The 17,017-nt window shown below is 40.6% G+C and overlaps 3 protein-coding genes and 1 long non-coding RNA gene across 8 annotated transcripts; 3 read left to right on the top strand and 1 right to left on the bottom strand.

Moving 5' to 3' along the window:
* Positions 1 to 665: 665 nt before the first annotated feature.
* Positions 666 to 2,023, top strand: LOC129759915 (uncharacterized). Its single transcript, XR_008740256.1, has 3 exons — positions 666 to 912; positions 997 to 1,511; positions 1,601 to 2,023. It is a non-coding gene; the product is annotated as an uncharacterized LOC129759915 (long non-coding RNA).
* A 1,649-nt stretch (positions 2,024 to 3,672) lies between these two features.
* On the top strand, positions 3,673 to 7,172 carry LOC129759918 (polyubiquitin-C). The gene is made up of 2 exons (XM_055757494.1): positions 3,673 to 3,831; positions 5,048 to 7,172. Exon 2 carries the CDS (start codon positions 5,049 to 5,051, stop codon positions 6,876 to 6,878), a length of 1,830 nt encoding a protein of 609 aa, XP_055613469.1. The 5' UTR covers positions 3,673 to 3,831; position 5,048; the 3' UTR covers positions 6,879 to 7,172.
* Positions 7,173 to 7,182: 10 nt separating this feature from the next.
* LOC129759917 (uncharacterized) lies at positions 7,183 to 10,181 on the bottom strand. Of its 2 annotated transcripts, none has more exons than XM_055757492.1 (3): positions 10,086 to 10,181; positions 7,479 to 9,100; positions 7,183 to 7,416 (listed from the first exon to the last, which is right to left on the bottom strand). In XM_055757492.1, the coding sequence occupies exons 2-3, from the start codon at positions 9,086 to 9,088 to the stop codon at positions 7,218 to 7,220; spliced, it is 1,809 nt and encodes a 602-aa protein (XP_055613467.1). In that variant the 5' UTR covers positions 9,089 to 9,100; positions 10,086 to 10,181; the 3' UTR covers positions 7,183 to 7,217. The 2 variants fall into 2 exon arrangements, with proteins under 2 accessions (XP_055613467.1, XP_055613466.1); XM_055757491.1 differs by lacking the exon at positions 10,086 to 10,181 and adding an exon at positions 9,162 to 9,317.
* On the top strand, positions 9,346 to 17,011 carry LOC129759916 (proteasome activator complex subunit 4B-like). Of its 4 annotated transcripts, none has more exons than XM_055757487.1 (10): positions 9,346 to 9,485; positions 9,761 to 10,047; positions 10,419 to 10,559; positions 10,642 to 10,758; positions 10,993 to 11,130; positions 11,659 to 11,703; positions 11,780 to 15,942; positions 16,019 to 16,550; positions 16,618 to 16,765; positions 16,845 to 17,011. In XM_055757487.1, exons 2-10 carry the CDS (start codon positions 9,809 to 9,811, stop codon positions 16,977 to 16,979), a joined length of 5,658 nt encoding a protein of 1,885 aa, XP_055613462.1. In that variant the 5' UTR covers positions 9,346 to 9,485; positions 9,761 to 9,808; the 3' UTR covers positions 16,980 to 17,011. The 4 variants fall into 4 exon arrangements, with proteins under 4 accessions (XP_055613462.1, XP_055613464.1, XP_055613463.1 ...); XM_055757489.1 differs by having other exon boundaries at positions 9,346 to 9,608; XM_055757488.1 differs by having other exon boundaries at positions 9,346 to 9,690.
* Positions 17,012 to 17,017: the final 6 nt, after the last annotated feature.

Genomic DNA, 17,017 nt, shown 5'->3' with positions numbered 1-17,017 from the left:
ACAAAATTTGACACCTGAAATCAATTGCTCGTCTTTCAAAACATTCATGTGCAAATTTGCAACACAATCCGACGAAAAGTAACGTCAATATCGCGAAATCAATATTTCTCTTGTATGGGCGACCCCCTTCAGAAGGGGTCATCCGAAAATCTGAAAACATTTTTCATCCTTCCTGGTCCTAATGAGCATCCATGCCAAATTTCAGATCTCTAGCTCTTAAGACGGCTGAGTCTATAGAGGACAAACAAACAAACAAACAAACAAACAAACAAACATACAGAAATTGCTTTTTATATATATAATATATAGATAAACTTGGGTTATTCGATTAAAATATTGAAAAACGTTCACTTATCATAGAAGCCTCAAGTGTTTCTTACCTAGCTAACCAAATATTATTTGGCCGTCTTCAATTTAACAGAATACCCAATATTTTTGATAGTCTTTTTGTACCAAAATCTCAAAAATCGGTATGTTTTGCCAAAAATCGGTATTCGGTATATACAGATTCTTGGTTGAAAATTTGCTCAAAAAACGGTATATGTGGCATCGCTGGCTCTGAGTGAGCACAGGGCTGATATCATGATATCATGCATGATCTATATATAGATCTATCAGCCCTGTACGGAAAAATTGAGTTATTCATGAAATGTGTTGCGATTACACCTTCAAAAAACCTAAGCTGTTGTTGTTCAAAAATTGTATATCCCCAATTCAATTTTGGGTAGTTTAGGGTCACCAATATACAGATGTAAAGTAAAATTCGATTATTCAGCTCTGTATAAAAAGTTTGTTGTTGTTGGAAAGCTTTTTCAAGGGGATGTCAAAGCATAAAAATTTAGAAGTCGTTAGGATGATTTTTGTTTTCCATCGTTATTTTACGTTTTAATCGTCAATTTTAACTCGTGGAAGGTACGTACAATAATGTAACTTAATTCATAAATGAAATTGTTCGTTTTTAGGGAAGATGCTCACTCATTTTTTTTTGTTCTACAGCCGCCGGAAGAAATCATTCTTCGCACTAAAGAGAGTGCAATTTTCGCACATCTCCGAAAAGTTCCTCGCCCGTAAATCGGAAAGATCCACCGTTTAGTGCTCGAAATATGTTAAGGGCTTTGCAGGAGAAAAATTACCCCTGGTTGGAGCTACCCAATGTGCCTAATGACACATCCGGGGGAATACAATCTACAAATATACCGTTCTTTATGAGCTGCTCTAAAACACCGCTGCTTCCGTACGCTAAAAGAATTAAAATTCTGATGATAAATAATTAGCATCTTTTCCCTTTTCAGTTGCTCTACTGCATCCGCCCAAAGAACCTGGGCAAGCTGGAAACGGTCCGAAATCGCCGAAAGCAACATGTAACATCCCGATCGTTTCCCTTGAGGGTGAACCCGATGATAGCGGCTATTCTTCAGACAAGGAGGATCGGGCGGATCAGCTTCTTCGATAATGGTGTGAGCACTGGAGGCCAAGTTCCAAATGTTACGCTCTCTTTTAGTGACGTTAAGGTAATATTCCTTATTTAATTACTAAAAAAACTTATTTTTAAATGTTATCGGAAATTGACGAATCTAACCTAAAATTTGTTTGTTGGCAGGATGCGACGAAAAGCAGCCGTTAACATTATTCCGCGGGTAGAAATATTGGCCAACAGAACCATAGAGCTGGAAGCTGGAACGTTGGCGGGATAAGGAGCAAGCTAATTTTGTCGTTCCCAAAAAGTAGCCAAAATCTAACGGTAGTCATCTCTCCAACAAGAATGCCAATTCCGAAAAAAAACAGTAATTCGACGATTTTAACGAGCCTACCAAGCAGCTCAAGATGGCCAGTTTGTCTTTATTTCTCAATAAATTATGATTACTACGCAAAAGTATAAATTTTTGTGGTTTTTTCCTCTATAAATTTTAAAACTTTCATTTTTGCTCAGAAATCACAAAAATGCATGGGCATCCCTGTGTCGAAATATACAGAATTGACTAATCGAGTGAAAGCTCGCAAATGTGTAAAAGCTCTTTGCACACACTCTGCGTATAACGCCCAAAGTTAAAACTAAGTGGAGACACTTTTCTTGAAACTGTATGGATTTTTATACAGAATCGAGTAACTTTGGTTACCGTGTGGATGCCCTTAGCGTTATTGCCCGCCTGTTCATATCGCTTATAACCAAAGATGCCAATGTGTCTGATTTTTCAGGATTTGTCTGATTTATCGAGGCTCAGCCTGACAACCTAATAAGATAATTAAGCCATGCGTATTTTCCTAATTTTTAAAAATAAGCTTGATTTTGCCTGAATGTTGTGCAGACCTGTCCGGAGGTCTGCTACACCAGTGAGCTACCCGATCTCGACCTACCGATGGTATATTTTATAGAAAAATTACTCGATACTACAACTTTTTTTATCGACCTTGAAAATCATGTTTTCAAAGTGTAAAATTTTCAGCAGATTCTTCGAATTATCTACGAAAATGGAAAGTTTCTTAGTAAATTTAACATATTTTTTGCGATTGTGACGTCACAGTCTGTACCAGTTCTAGAGCAGAGCAGTCTTGGCCAGGCTTCCGAAAAGTACCGGCGAACGACAGTATTCTTGCAAATGTCGCACATGCACCTTGATGAAAGCTTCCCGAATATTTCTTCCCCGACAGTTTTAAAAGGAGCGGTCGGGCGATGTACAGCGATGGCTTGTTTTACCTCATGCGAGAGTTTGTTCGTGGGTATGAAAGTTTTTTAAGCTTCGTGACAGTTTTGGGAAAATCTTCGTGACAGTTTTCAATGCGTTGAATTTCGCATGACAGTACTACTCACTCCGTCCGACTGTAGCCGAGATTCGCTCGGGCTGAGTTGATTTCGAACGAACATATTTTCCTTTTGCTTGAAGCTACTGCGGGTGGTGATCACCCCAATCACCCTCCCCACCCCTTTCCGGCCTAACCTGCACCGGCACCACACATCGCGTTACGCCTCGGTCGTATGCTGCGCTGCTGCTCGGTGTATGGCTCGTTCGATCTATTCGATCCGAGCAGCAGCGCAAACGATCGGGCACGAGTACGGTATGGGCACTACAGTCACCCGTGACAGTCCTGCAAAAACTGTCACGCCCTGCAGCCGACAGTTAGGATGAAATTATTTTCGAAACAGGAGGATGGGGGGATGAAAACCGAGCTGTCGGTTGGGTTCGCTACAGCTTAAAGCACAACACTTTCGGCAACGCATGCTTTGAACAGATTGTTCAGATACAGCCTGGGTTCTCGCACGTGTGCGATGTAGCCGAAGCATTACGATTCGATACCGACGGTACAGCAGCGAACCGAGTGGTAAGGAAAACCGAGACAGTTTGTTTGGCAAGAAAAAAGCTGTCATAGCAAAGCTGTACTTTTCGGAAGCCTGGTCTTGGCACTACCTTCTTTAAATATTTCTTGTGCGAAAACTCCGGTTCGTGGATTCAGCGGTAACACTGTAAGTAAATTAACTTTCAATTTAGATTCTTTTTTCAAAAATCAGAAAAATTTAAAAAAAATCAGGATTAGTCTTTCGAAAATCAGGACAAATCCTGATTAACAGGACACATGGCACCTTTGATTCCGTTATTGGATAATTTTTATATCCCGCCCGTTTAACGGCAGTAGGCGCGGGCTTTTCCATGGAAAAACCTTCAAAGTTCGTAAAACTTCTTTTGTTCTCATTCAGTTTTCTACTTGCGAGAAGAACACAAGAGCGATTGATTGGTTGACGAATTTATTTGAGAAGCTTATCATCAGTAACTTGTCTGGTAATTTCATTTGTTAGAGTGATCGAACAGTGATCTAGTGATTAACAAAGGCTTTCAAGTAAGTATATTTTGTAAAGAAATTAGGATTTTTAATTCATTGCGATATTATTCATAAAATAGTATTAACTCGGTAGTTTTACTGAAAGGAATTAAAAATTAATTTTGAGACGTGCAATGTAGTGAAGATTTTTCTGCTCAAAAGATTTCATAAAAATGGCGTCGAGGTGAGAAAATCCTTTATTTTCCAGTACAGCTGTTCGAATTGAAAAAATAAAAAATGGCGGCCGATTAGTAACTTCAGTAAAACTGTTGAAAAATCAAGAATTTATTTTTTTTTTATTGGAATTTGTTTTAAATGCATAAAAAATAGAGGGTCACCAGTTCCGGGAATTTTGATTTACTGCCAAGGTAAATGGCTATAATTGATTCGAACGCAATAAAGGTTTCCTTTGTTCGCTGAATGCGATGACCTCATTTTCAAATTGCGAAATCAACTAGGTAGCAGCTACCTAGCTGCTGATGGTGATTAATAATGTTAATTTAAAACGAATAATTTGCGTTTCAAATGAAGTAATTGATTATTATTCTAGAAATTACAAATAAAACTAATATCAGTTATCTATCTATTGATTTATTTCTGCTTTGTACGGGATGAATCATCCAACAGGATGAAAATTCCGAAGAAAATCAGCTTTGGGGTTTTTCTTCAAGATGTTAATGAAATAATAATGAAAATAATGTACTTCCTTGACCTTGAGCAACAGTTACATGTAACTTTAAGGCTATACATATATTAAATATATTCGAAGTATTTTAATTTATTCATTGAAATTACACAAGGTCAAGGAAGTACAATTAGTTCGGAGAGATTACTGAACAATACAAAATTCTGATATTTCATCGTTCAAAAATCAGTGAGCTTCCACTTGAAGACTGCCATAGATTTCGCCGATCTGGTTTGTAATGGGAGATGATTCCAGTTCGACTTGTCATAAATCAGGATACTTTTCCTAGATGTTGTGGTGTGTTGAGGTACAACAAAAAATTTGGATCTATCACTTTTCTCTTACAACATATCAGAAAATCACACAAAAATTTGAAGGTTGTGCAACCTACGTTTCGAATTTTGCCTTAAAACTTCGAACAGGTTGAAAAAATCTTGAAGGTCTTTTTAAGATTTATCAAGTTATATTTATTTCATGCTAATTTTAATTTATATTACTTGTTATGAAATATCTAGACGTTGTTAAAATCTGTTTTCCTATTTTCCATAGGATGCAGATCTTCGTAAAGACCTTAACCGGTAAGACTATTACTTTGGAGGTCGAGCCATCGGACACCATTGAGAATGTTAAGGCCAAGATCCAGGATAAGGAAGGTATTCCTCCAGATCAACAGCGTTTGATCTTTGCTGGAAAGCAGCTGGAGGATGGTCGTACCCTGTCGGATTACAATATCCAGAAGGAGTCTACCCTTCATCTGGTTCTGCGTCTGCGCGGAGGAATGCAAATCTTCGTGAAAACTCTGACCGGTAAAACGATTACCCTGGAAGTCGAGCCGTCGGATACTATCGAAAACGTGAAGGCCAAGATCCAGGATAAAGAAGGAATCCCTCCAGATCAACAGCGTTTGATCTTCGCTGGTAAGCAGTTGGAGGATGGTCGCACATTGTCCGATTACAACATCCAGAAGGAATCGACCCTTCATTTGGTTCTGCGTCTGCGTGGTGGTATGCAGATTTTCGTAAAGACTCTCACTGGTAAAACAATCACCCTCGAAGTCGAACCATCTGACACTATCGAAAATGTGAAGGCTAAGATTCAGGACAAGGAAGGAATTCCCCCAGATCAGCAGCGTTTGATCTTCGCTGGTAAGCAGTTGGAAGACGGGCGCACTTTGTCTGACTATAATATCCAGAAAGAGTCGACATTGCATCTGGTCCTTCGTCTGCGTGGTGGCATGCAAATTTTCGTGAAGACGCTCACTGGTAAAACCATTACCTTGGAAGTTGAACCTTCGGACACTATCGAAAATGTGAAAGCCAAGATCCAAGATAAGGAAGGAATCCCACCAGATCAACAGCGTTTGATCTTCGCCGGTAAACAACTTGAGGACGGGCGTACTCTTTCCGATTACAACATCCAGAAGGAATCAACCCTCCATCTGGTTCTGCGTCTGCGTGGTGGTATGCAGATTTTTGTGAAGACTCTTACTGGTAAAACTATCACCCTTGAAGTCGAGCCATCGGACACCATCGAAAACGTGAAGGCCAAGATTCAAGATAAGGAAGGAATCCCACCAGACCAACAGCGTTTGATCTTCGCTGGTAAGCAACTTGAGGACGGTCGCACTTTATCCGACTACAATATTCAAAAGGAATCAACTCTCCATCTGGTCCTGCGTCTACGAGGTGGTATGCAGATCTTCGTAAAGACGCTCACTGGTAAAACCATTACCCTGGAAGTCGAACCCTCCGATACCATTGAAAATGTGAAAGCCAAAATTCAGGACAAGGAGGGAATTCCACCAGACCAACAGCGTTTGATCTTCGCTGGTAAACAACTTGAGGATGGGCGTACCTTGTCCGATTACAACATTCAAAAGGAGTCAACCCTTCATCTGGTTTTACGTCTGCGTGGTGGTATGCAAATCTTCGTGAAGACTCTTACTGGTAAAACTATCACCCTTGAAGTCGAGCCATCGGACACCATCGAAAACGTGAAGGCCAAGATTCAAGATAAGGAAGGAATCCCACCAGACCAACAGCGTTTGATCTTCGCTGGTAAGCAACTTGAGGACGGTCGCACTTTATCCGACTACAATATTCAAAAGGAATCAACTCTCCATCTGGTCCTGCGTCTACGAGGTGGTATGCAGATCTTCGTAAAGACGCTCACTGGTAAAACCATTACCCTGGAAGTCGAACCCTCCGATACCATTGAAAATGTGAAAGCAAAAATTCAAGACAAGGAGGGAATCCCACCAGATCAGCAGCGTTTGATCTTCGCTGGTAAGCAACTTGAGGATGGTCGCACCTTATCCGATTACAACATCCAGAAGGAATCCACATTGCACTTGGTCCTTCGTCTTCGCGGTGGAAACTGAATCATCGATCTACGAATGTTCGGCGTTCCTATTCTTGTGCACCTGAACGCTGTTTTATAAATTTGAACTATCTAAACTATCGGTGTTGTTCTAAATAGATGTTGCTGAAAATTATTTCAATTTCCGTTGACTTCCAACATAACAGAAATCTAGCTTTTTAGGTCATCGATTGTTTCCATTCCTATGAGTGGACATAGAGTTGAAATGTCAACATTCATTGTAGAGCATTCTGGTCTGAAAGGTTTTAGATTTCTCGGCACACTGTAGTTGAAATAAAAGAAAACTAAAATTATATTTCGTTTCAGAATATTTATTTTACAAGAATCCGAACACCCGTCACTATTGAAGCTTGGTTTTCACTTCTCTTTCTAAAAATGGTAGTCGTTCAGCTTCCGGTAGCTTGTTCCACATTTGGTAGGAAATTGGAACTACTTTCACCCCTAGCGTTTCGATCGTTTTCAATTGCATCACGAATCGACCTCGCATCCGGTTGACGTTGGTTGCGTAATAGCTGGGTGGTAGGCATAGAACGACAATACTGAAAAATAAAAAGCCAACATTAGTATGGTAAGAGCTTCCCATTATTTTGATATTACTAACATTTCACGCCCAGCTATAAGTAGGGTTTCAATTGTACCCGGTTCTTCCGATAATTGTATCGGGTTCCTGCTTTCATCGAATGCAAGCACATGATCAAATACGTGGCCGTTTTTGGATTTGACTTTCGTCAGAACTACCTGTTGGCCGAAAATCAGTTCCAAAGGCTTTTCCAGAGGCATATCTCTGTTCTGTTCCAGCAGTTTTTTAGCTGTGTCTAAGTATTCCTGCGGCGGAAATGGACCGTGGTATTGAGGATATAGTAGCCGTAGCGTTTGATCAAGTTCCAGCAGTTGGAGATGGTCGACAACCGTTTTACGATCCATGGCTACATTTACGGTTTCAGGGCTCAGGTAGTTTTGTAACATTTCGAAATTGTAGATGTCTAGTGACAGCAGTTCTAGATTGTATCGGATCCATGGCAGCTTAGTGTTGAAAACACCAGCAAAACGATTGATTTCCGGTTTGAGGGAGTCCCAATTAGAAGGTTTGTAGTTGGCATTAGAAAGCGATGAAACAAAAGTAATTATACCAGTAACAGGAACGATTGAGAAGCTTTCGACATGTTCACTTACGTAATTCAATAGTGGTACATCGATATAAAGAATCTTGTTGAACTTTTTCAAAATATATAAAGCGTTTATAATGCCGAGATCCTGCTCAATTATGAGGTCCGAACATGCTTTGAAGAATACTTCATTGTAGAACATGGGATATTTATCTAGGTTCTTCTCAACGATTTGCTTCATGACAAAATCAATGGTTTTAAAATTAATGCCTTTGATATTGCTCGTCACCACTTGGAATACATTATCTAGAAGCTTCAAATGCACTTGTTGAAAATCTGTAAACATCAGTAATGCCTTTAATATTTCTACTGCTTGCGCTGCATTAAGATTGGTCCCATGAAGAGTCAAAGCGCTAACCAAATTGGTGACACATCGATTGGCCATGTTCTTGTTGCTAACAAAATGTAACAAATCTACCAACTGCTGTACGTTTTCGTGATCCATTTTGTAAGAGATCTGAATCTGAAGCAACATCGGAAGAGCCATTTGTAGCGCTTCCACTAATGGGGTTCGATCCATCTTTTTCAAGATAAAATCGAGAAACACGATATGGTCCAGGGACACGTCGTTGATTTGAAGTCGCAACAGGTTAAGCAACACCGTCATGATTTCACTATTGGTGCGTACCCCGAAATATGTTAATATTTTAAGTATTTCGGTGATGTCGTTCATAATCAACGAACGGGCATCCAGCTTCAGAGCCCGGCATAGTTCTGCGAATCTGGGATGGTGTAGGATCTCTTGTCGATCAATGGCAGTTTTCCCTAGTTTGTGCAGCTCGAAAAGTGATTTAAGCGCCGCGAGTGTAACCGATTGTCGATTGATTTTTCGCTTGTCCAATTTGGGCAGGAAATCCAGAACTTCTCTGGGGTCGGTGGCATCCTTAAGTATTGTGAGATAAGCGTCTGCTCGTTCTTGTTCTGAGATGCTGATACCAGTGATTTCGCTCCCTGTGCCCCGCAGTCGAGGAGCTGTTGAAATTGTACGCATGGTTCCGGTGGCTTTATGAAGCTTCAATGCGTTGTGTAGTACTCTACGAATCATCTTGATTAAGTTCTGTGAATAAAAAAAACACGTTTTAATCTCATGTTAAACCCAAATTTATTAAAATAAATACTTGAATCTTATTTATAGGATCTGAATTCTGAATAAGCGACACTCCACAAATTCTTATCGAATTTACTCGCAGAGAAAATGTTCGGCGCAGGGTTGTGCCCAAAGCTCAAAATTGGGTTCAAAGGATACCATCTGGCAACGCTGCGGCCAGGGCAACAAAAAGAGTAAAAAGATGCCGAGCTGTCTAATTTAATGACTTTTCACTTGTGGTGTGACGACAGTGAAGATTGAAGACAAAAATTTTTGCAGTAACATTCGGGGGAATTTCGAGCGAAATAAGTATTTCTTTACCGTCCAGGGATTGCATCTAACGGCAAAGGCCAAGGTACTTTTGCAGTTGGGCAAAAAATTGGGCCGTTTCCCGTAGCGAACGACAAAAGTTGGACAGAATTCAGGGGGCCACTCGTCCATTAATGATGGTGGTTCTCCAACAATAAAGAAAGAAAAAGTGGGTCTGAAAGACCCTGTGGATTGAGGACAGTCTTGTTCCCTTATTTCTGAGGAGGATTGGGAAAGTGTTGTGAAGAAAAGTGGTTGTTCTTATTCCTTGCCTTGTGTTTACGGAAGCGTGACGTTCTTCCGCTGTTTTTTTTTTTGTAGGATTACGATACAAAAACTGAGTCAGTTCTGTACGGGGGTTGAAGTAAGATGGATGACGAAAGCAGCGATAGTATCGAGTTGAGCAGGAGTAAACGCAACGAGCGCGTCGAAAAGCTGGGATTCCGCCCACAGAAGGAACTTTTCTGTAACAAATTTCTACCGTACGCGGACCGCCTGGACAATGAGTCGCAAATCATGTTGGAGAATATCAAGAACAACCTCGGGAAAGCCGTGGCCATGCGGGAGATTACACCCGGGGTGTCCATTTACGTTTCGCGGTTAATGAAGTAAGTGACTCGGTTTGGAAAATAAGAAAATTACTCACATTTTGGCCCTCCTGATGTAATGATTTTCCACTGACACACAATTTTGAGTCTTTTACTTATTGAGGCGGCTGTGCTCTTTTTCTGATTAATGTTTTTTTGAATGTCATAATGTTTCTAGTGCTCGCCACTTTGAGTGGGTGGGCGCTGTAGTTTTGTTTGGGTATTTCTCTTTTTTCCTCGATTCGTGGGTGGTTGTTTTGCTCTGGGTGTTCTTTATTTTGCTCGTTACTTTTTTTTTTTTTTTTTATTTGTGGTTGTCCTAAGACGGCTAAGACCAGGAAGGTCCAACTTGCCTGCTCGTTACTTTCATGCTGCCCCCATCCTTTTTTCAGGTACATTAAATTGTATGGAATGAAATTTTCCAAGGAAGATCACATCAAGTTCGTGAAACTATTGCTGGAATTGATTTGTATTCCCAATCTGGAACCAGATAAGGTTAACAAATTCTGCTATGCAATCACCACAATGTTGAGGTATGGACATCAAGAATGTGTGATTTAGCTCTGATATTCTTAACCAAATAATTCTTAACCATCGTATGTCCAATTATTGCAGGAAACCGGAATGGCTTACTCCCGAAGATATTCAAATTGATTGGCGCCCTTTGTACAATTTGAGTAACCTGATATTAAATAAAAACTGCAGTAAAGGAGATTCCTATCGTTATTTCGCGTAAGTATTGGTTTAAAACTTCAACGCTAATACTAATTATTTATTTAAACTTCGTAACCTGCTAAAAGTTTTAGCCTAAAACAATTGAAGTGCTTTCAAAATTGTGTATTATTTCTAAATGTGGCAAATCTATCTAATTCTATCTACAAATTTTCAAACGTTAGGGAATACTTTGAAGTAAACCATTTTGTCCTATTCAATCAACTTTTGTATGAATTTGTTCTCCGTTCCCAGGAGAAGTGTTATGAGAAAATCGAAAACACCCCAATCACCACTGGCTCAATTGATTGCAATGGCGAAGGAAATGGGCTACGATGTTACTTCATTTTTGGCCGGCTCCGGCATCAATTTATCGGACCAGGATGATATACCGTAAAGGTTTTTTTTAAGTAACGATTAGTTGGCTAATATTTGGTACCTGGGTGGGTTTTGGTAGTTTCAAAATCATCCATCTTGGTGGCAGGCCATTATGAAGCGAATCAATTGTTATTTATCAACACATCGGTTGTTTTGAATAATCGGTTGTACACGTGGGTTTTTCTAAACTAAATGCAGAAGAGGGGTTTAAAAGTAAGGGATCCCTTAAGGGCGATGTTGCTTGCCTACAATTTTTTTTTAATTTGGACAATAATATTTGTTTAAAAGCATACAAAACTTCTTTCTTAATTGATTTCTCAATTAGACAATGGAATGAATATTTGCATTTTTGCACAATGCAAGCTATGTTGCTCTCTTATATAGAAGTTGTTATCTTATTTGTTTTCTAAAAGGCTCAATTTGACTCAATAAGGTCGCGTTCAGAGAAGGGTAGATATAAACAATTGTGTGTTATTCGTTTGAGCTGCAGTGCATATAATAAAACCACAGTGCCGCCTTTTTTAAACTGAATTTTCGTTTAAGGTCTCTGGAAACCAACTTGCAGTTCGTCATTCAGTACTGTGCTCCGTGAGTAGAACAAAGTTCTTTAAATTCTTTGGACTTCACAAAATTACATCTGAATATATTAATTACTTGTTCACAGATACTTTCCTCGTTCGTCGACGCAGGAAATTCTGGACGAACTGCTGCCGAAGCTGCAACCATTGGACACCGGTAAAAGTTTCGATACGTTCGGTATGTTGCACATTTTCCTGAGTTGTGAGCACGATTACGAGCTATGGTTCGAAAAATTCATGTCCATCTGGGATGGATATCATAATCCACCGTGGGGCGTGGACATGATGAATATTTTTGCAACCGTTGGATTTAAAAACATTGGCTACATCGAATGGGAACCGTATATTCCAACTATGTTCGCGAGGATTATTCGGTCGGTTGATTTTCCTGTAAGCTATAAGTGTACCAAGAGCTCGAAACTTCAGACTTTGTCGTCCCAATCCATAGCAATTTGGATTGTGTCGGTGCTAGGACCGAAAAGCAGTGCTCAACAGTATCTCAACAAGTTTATGGCAACGATAGAATCTTACCTTCATCCGGCAAACTCTGGAAAATGGGTAACGATGCTGGGAGAAATTTTGTTTCAGCTGCCGAAGTATTTCTTCGATCGCTTGATTTTGGAACGCTACCGAAAGCATCCGTTCCGGAGACCAATTCCAGAGAGCCACAAGTTGACGGAAGATTGCGTAACAGCTTTTGTGGAGTGTATGAAACCGGTTGCTTACCAAGCTATGTATTCGCGGCTTAATCCCCAAGACGTGGGAAAGATTTTCCAGCATCTAGCAGATCTACGACCAGCTTTAATTATTCCTACCATTATTGATCGGGTGTATGCGAGCTTGGATTCTTTGACTGAACCGCACAAGATGACTGCAGCGCTACAAAGTCTGATAAGCGTATCACGGGCCTTGGTTAGTGCCCATAATGGGTACACCGAGGGTAGAAATCATATTATTCCCATTTTCTTCGCCACCCTTCCGGGAATTGACCCGAACGATTTCAAAAAGACATCGATCACATTCCACTTCCTCACATCGATATCGTTTCTGATACCGATTATAGACTGTTCGAAAGCAGGGCAATATCACGACCTGACGGAAGATGAACGGATGCTGTGCGAACAAACAGCCGACTTCGAAAATTTCGTACTGCAATATATGGACAGAATTTTCCTTCTGATTGAAAGCAGCTCGATGGATAACGTTCGTATGGAACAGTCCGATGCGGATGCCACACGTTCAAAGATGGAATCCATCTCCGAAGCTTTGGTGCAGTCCTGTACTCACGGTATTTTGGGTCAATGTTCTAAGGATATTTTAAATGCGGTTTCACGGAAGTTAATCGACTTTGTTAAAACTAGACTATTAGAGCCTAAGGTAGCAGGGCAATTGGTTGGCTGTTTGGTTAGAGTGTTTGCTAGAATACATGGAGCGGAAGTTTTACGTTCGTTGATGCCTTATTTGGTGAGCACTATTGAGCGTTACATAGAAGATCATGATGATATTGTTGAGATCGAACACCAAAACGACGAAATGCTGTATTATCTACTATTACTGACCAATATGATGCGTGGAGACCCCCGTGAAGTTGGGAAGTATGTGGACAGCGTCATTCCAATTTTGGATCAAATCCTCAAGTTCAAGTGCAAGCAAGCCAATAGATACGGTTCTACCATGATAGCCAATCTGATGAGTAATTTATCAACGATGCAAACACTTGATGTTAAAAACAGCCCGGAAAGTTTTGAAAAACCTTTATCAGAATTTTTACCGATTCGAGCATGGGGAGAAAAAATGGGACCGGAAGGAAAATTGGATTGGTGTTTCCCAGATGCCAATTCACTGCATGTTTGTGAGAAACTGATGCATCGTTATTTGATTCCCATTTTGGATAACTTCGAAAAGTACTGTCAAGGTGATCTGGAACTTAGTCGCGATGACATCAACCGAGAAGTAACGATTATCCAATCTTTGATGAGATGTTCCAATTTTCTGCCCAACTGGGACGACGAAGAGCCAATTCCTTTGTTTTTATCCTGCTTGGATCGCACAGAGATGAAATGGAACGTTACACAAGGATTTGATGAGTTGGTTATCAGAATGCCAGGTGGAGAAAACGTACGTAGAACGATTATAAAATCTATGAGTGCCCTGCAACGTAAAATTTTGGAGAAATCTGAAGACGATATCAAATCTCTTAAGTCAATCTTGCTATTGTACGATAAACTTTTTATCCGCAAGCATGCCAACAGTGCTTTCGATAATCAGCTTAAAAATTTCAACAACACCAAAAAGTTTCAAACGTACAGATTGACTCGGTACAAACGAGATGTACGGGCCGTTGTTGCTACCCGTGTGATAATGCAGCAGGATTGTCGGGATGAAATTGATCAGCCACTTTTCACTGCCACCCATTTGGAAGTTTTGATGAACCTGTTGGAGTTATCCACCTCACACTATAGCAGTGTGCGTGCAACGGCTCAGAGTAAATTATTTACATTGTTATCAACGTTTTCGTTTAGCTACAAATTAATCACAGATAAGATCTTAGAATACCTCCGGTTAGATTCCAATGAAAATCACGAACAATTTAAAGGAATTCTTTATATTTTGGTATCAAATCGGAGATCTAGATTAATCATCAAACATGATTGGGAGTTTCTTAGTCGTATTTGGGTTACTTTACTGCAATCTAATTTATCGGAAAAACCTTCGGTTGTTAAACTGATTGATGCAGTGACGGATGTGATTAACAACGAATTTCCAACAACCACTACTGAAATAGAAGTTCCCGAATCCTGTGTCGAATTAGGGTTGGCCCTTCGAACTCGTTCTGACAAACTGGACCTGGAAGCTGGCCGACAGGCAAGGCAAGCAAAGAATAACAGAAACGTTGAGATATACTATGATCTAATTGCACAAATACTTTCCATTGTGGAAAATGATAAACTTTACTGGAGATATCATTTCTTAGCTTCAACAATGCTAAACAACCTGGTTCACCCTTTGACAAAGTATCCCTCGACGGTAGCACAGTTTTCCGTTAATAATCTGATACATGATTCGTGCGAAGAACGTAAACTTGCAATCTGCTTGTTAAACCACATTATTCGACAGCAAAAAAGGGAACATATCAAAGTTACGGTGAACCCGTACGAAATTGCTGGCATTGCTCACAAAGCCCCGATCAATGGTTCTGACGTTGCGCCAGGTTTCAGAGAGGACAACCTTTGGTTGCAGTACGACGTAGAAAAAGCTCCGAAAAATCAGGAACAATGGGACGAACCTCGATACACGTTCAAAACGGACGGCTTCTTTGGCTGGAGTAGTAAATTTGAAGTATATGCGCCTAGTCGGGATCAACCAATCTTGGATCGTACCGAGGACGAGATGAATGAATGTGAACGTATAATTTTTAGGTTCTTTAATCAACAAGACAACGTTGATAAATTAATCAAGTTTTGGGCGCTTGAAGAGAAAAAAGGACGCGATAAGTTCCAGAGGAATCGATTCCTTCTCATTAAAGGTCTAATGAATGCTTTTGGGGATATGCTCTTGGGTAAATTTGTGCCGCATCTCCATCCACTAATCGAGGACAAGAAATCGGAAAGTAGCCATCGTTGTGCTGCTGAAGTCATGGCCGGGATAATGAGGGGAGCTAAACATTGGCCGTACGACAAAACCAATGCCATGTACGAACAAATAGTGCCTTTGATTCGTCTAGCGCTGAACAACGTCACTGTGGACACGGATGTGTATTGGGGGACCTGCTTTGCAACCGCTGCTGAGTTCATGGATCCATCACGACAATATTGGTTGCACGAAGCGTTGCTGGAAGATCCCTTGCAAGAAACAACGAGCTTCATCGACTGCAATCGGTTGTACTGCCTACAAGGGGCTTTCAACCAGCACGTCTGGAGAATGTCTAGCGTAGCGAAAAGGCTCCTAGAATATCTTAGACCGTACTTGAATCATTCATTCCAAAACGTCCGCGAACGGTTAGGAAGCACCTTGATTAACATTTTTGAAGCCGATCTTCGTTTTGCCGGTTATCAAAGTATTGCCTTATCCCCGAAAGTTAGTGATATGATAGCTTACGTACGCCCTAAACTACAAATACTGCTTGATGAAGAGTATTCATCAACGGCAAGCGATAAATCCGAATCGGGTTCGGTCTCCGAAGAAGGTAGCACTTCAGCGAAGAAAGAAGATTCCGAATATGAAATCGCAGTTCGATTGTTCAAAACGGGTAAGATTATTATTTCATGAGAAGTATGCTATCATCGTAAAAGGTTTCAAAATTATTTTTTTCACATCTTCTATAGTGATTCAGTGGCTAACCTGTGCGATAAACCGATGCTCCAATGGCAACGAAATCGAGTACTTCGATTTGCTACCCATCGCATGCCGGTTGGAACATTCCGAACAAGATCAGGAACTAGCGGAGATTTGCACCACGCTTTTAGCGCTAGTATCGCAAGCTTTAACGCTGATTCCATGTATGGAAGCGGCATTAAACAAAATAGACGAAATTTCCCAAATGAGCTCTTGGTCAGCGCGACGTGCCGTCATCGATGTGCTGCAGGTCTTGGTTTTCTACAATATGACAATAATTCTTAGCAACGAAAGCTGGAAAGCGAAAACGCAAGAAATCGTGCTGCGCTTGTTGGAGGACAACGTAGTAGAAGTTAGAGAAAAGGCAGCTGAAGTTTTATGCGGACTCTTACATTGTTCATTCCTGACGGCAACCGACGAACTGCTGGAGCTTTTTAAGACCAAATGTAGAACAAAAATGATTCGCGCAAAACGTATTAAAGTAACACCGAGTTGTTCCAGCGAAGTAGCGAAGAGTGATGGGTATGTTATCGTTGTATGATTGTTTTTAGGTATTAAAACAACGTTTTAACGATTTTAAATTTTTCAGTGTTGAAGCGAATGCGGTTCGTGCACGTCATTCTGGCGTTCTAGGATTATGTGCCTTTATATCCGCGTACCCATATGAAGTGCCTGAATTTGTTCCGAACGTGTTCGAACACTTGGGAGCTCATCTGAATGATCCGCAGCCGATTCCGGTAAGTTTATTTTGAGATTTAAACCCAGTTTAAACAGTAAACCATCACTGTCCATTTTCTCGTTCCAATGATCCCGAAGGCTACGATCCGTAAAACGATGGGTGACTTCAAAAGGACCCATCACGATAACTGGGAGGTACATCAGCTCAAATTCACCGAGGATCAGCTGGCGGTCTTGAGTGACTTAACGATTCCGCCCTCGTATTACGCATAAGATAGTTATTTTGTTTGCTTTGCTTCATAAGGCTACCG

This window comes from Uranotaenia lowii, unplaced genomic scaffold, assembly GCF_029784155.1.
Source record: "Uranotaenia lowii strain MFRU-FL unplaced genomic scaffold, ASM2978415v1 HiC_scaffold_319, whole genome shotgun sequence".
In the NCBI taxonomy this organism is placed as follows: Eukaryota; Metazoa; Arthropoda; class Insecta; order Diptera; family Culicidae; genus Uranotaenia; species Uranotaenia lowii.
Note: the sequence above shows the minus strand (reverse complement) of the source record. Positions and strands in the feature narration are given on the sequence as shown.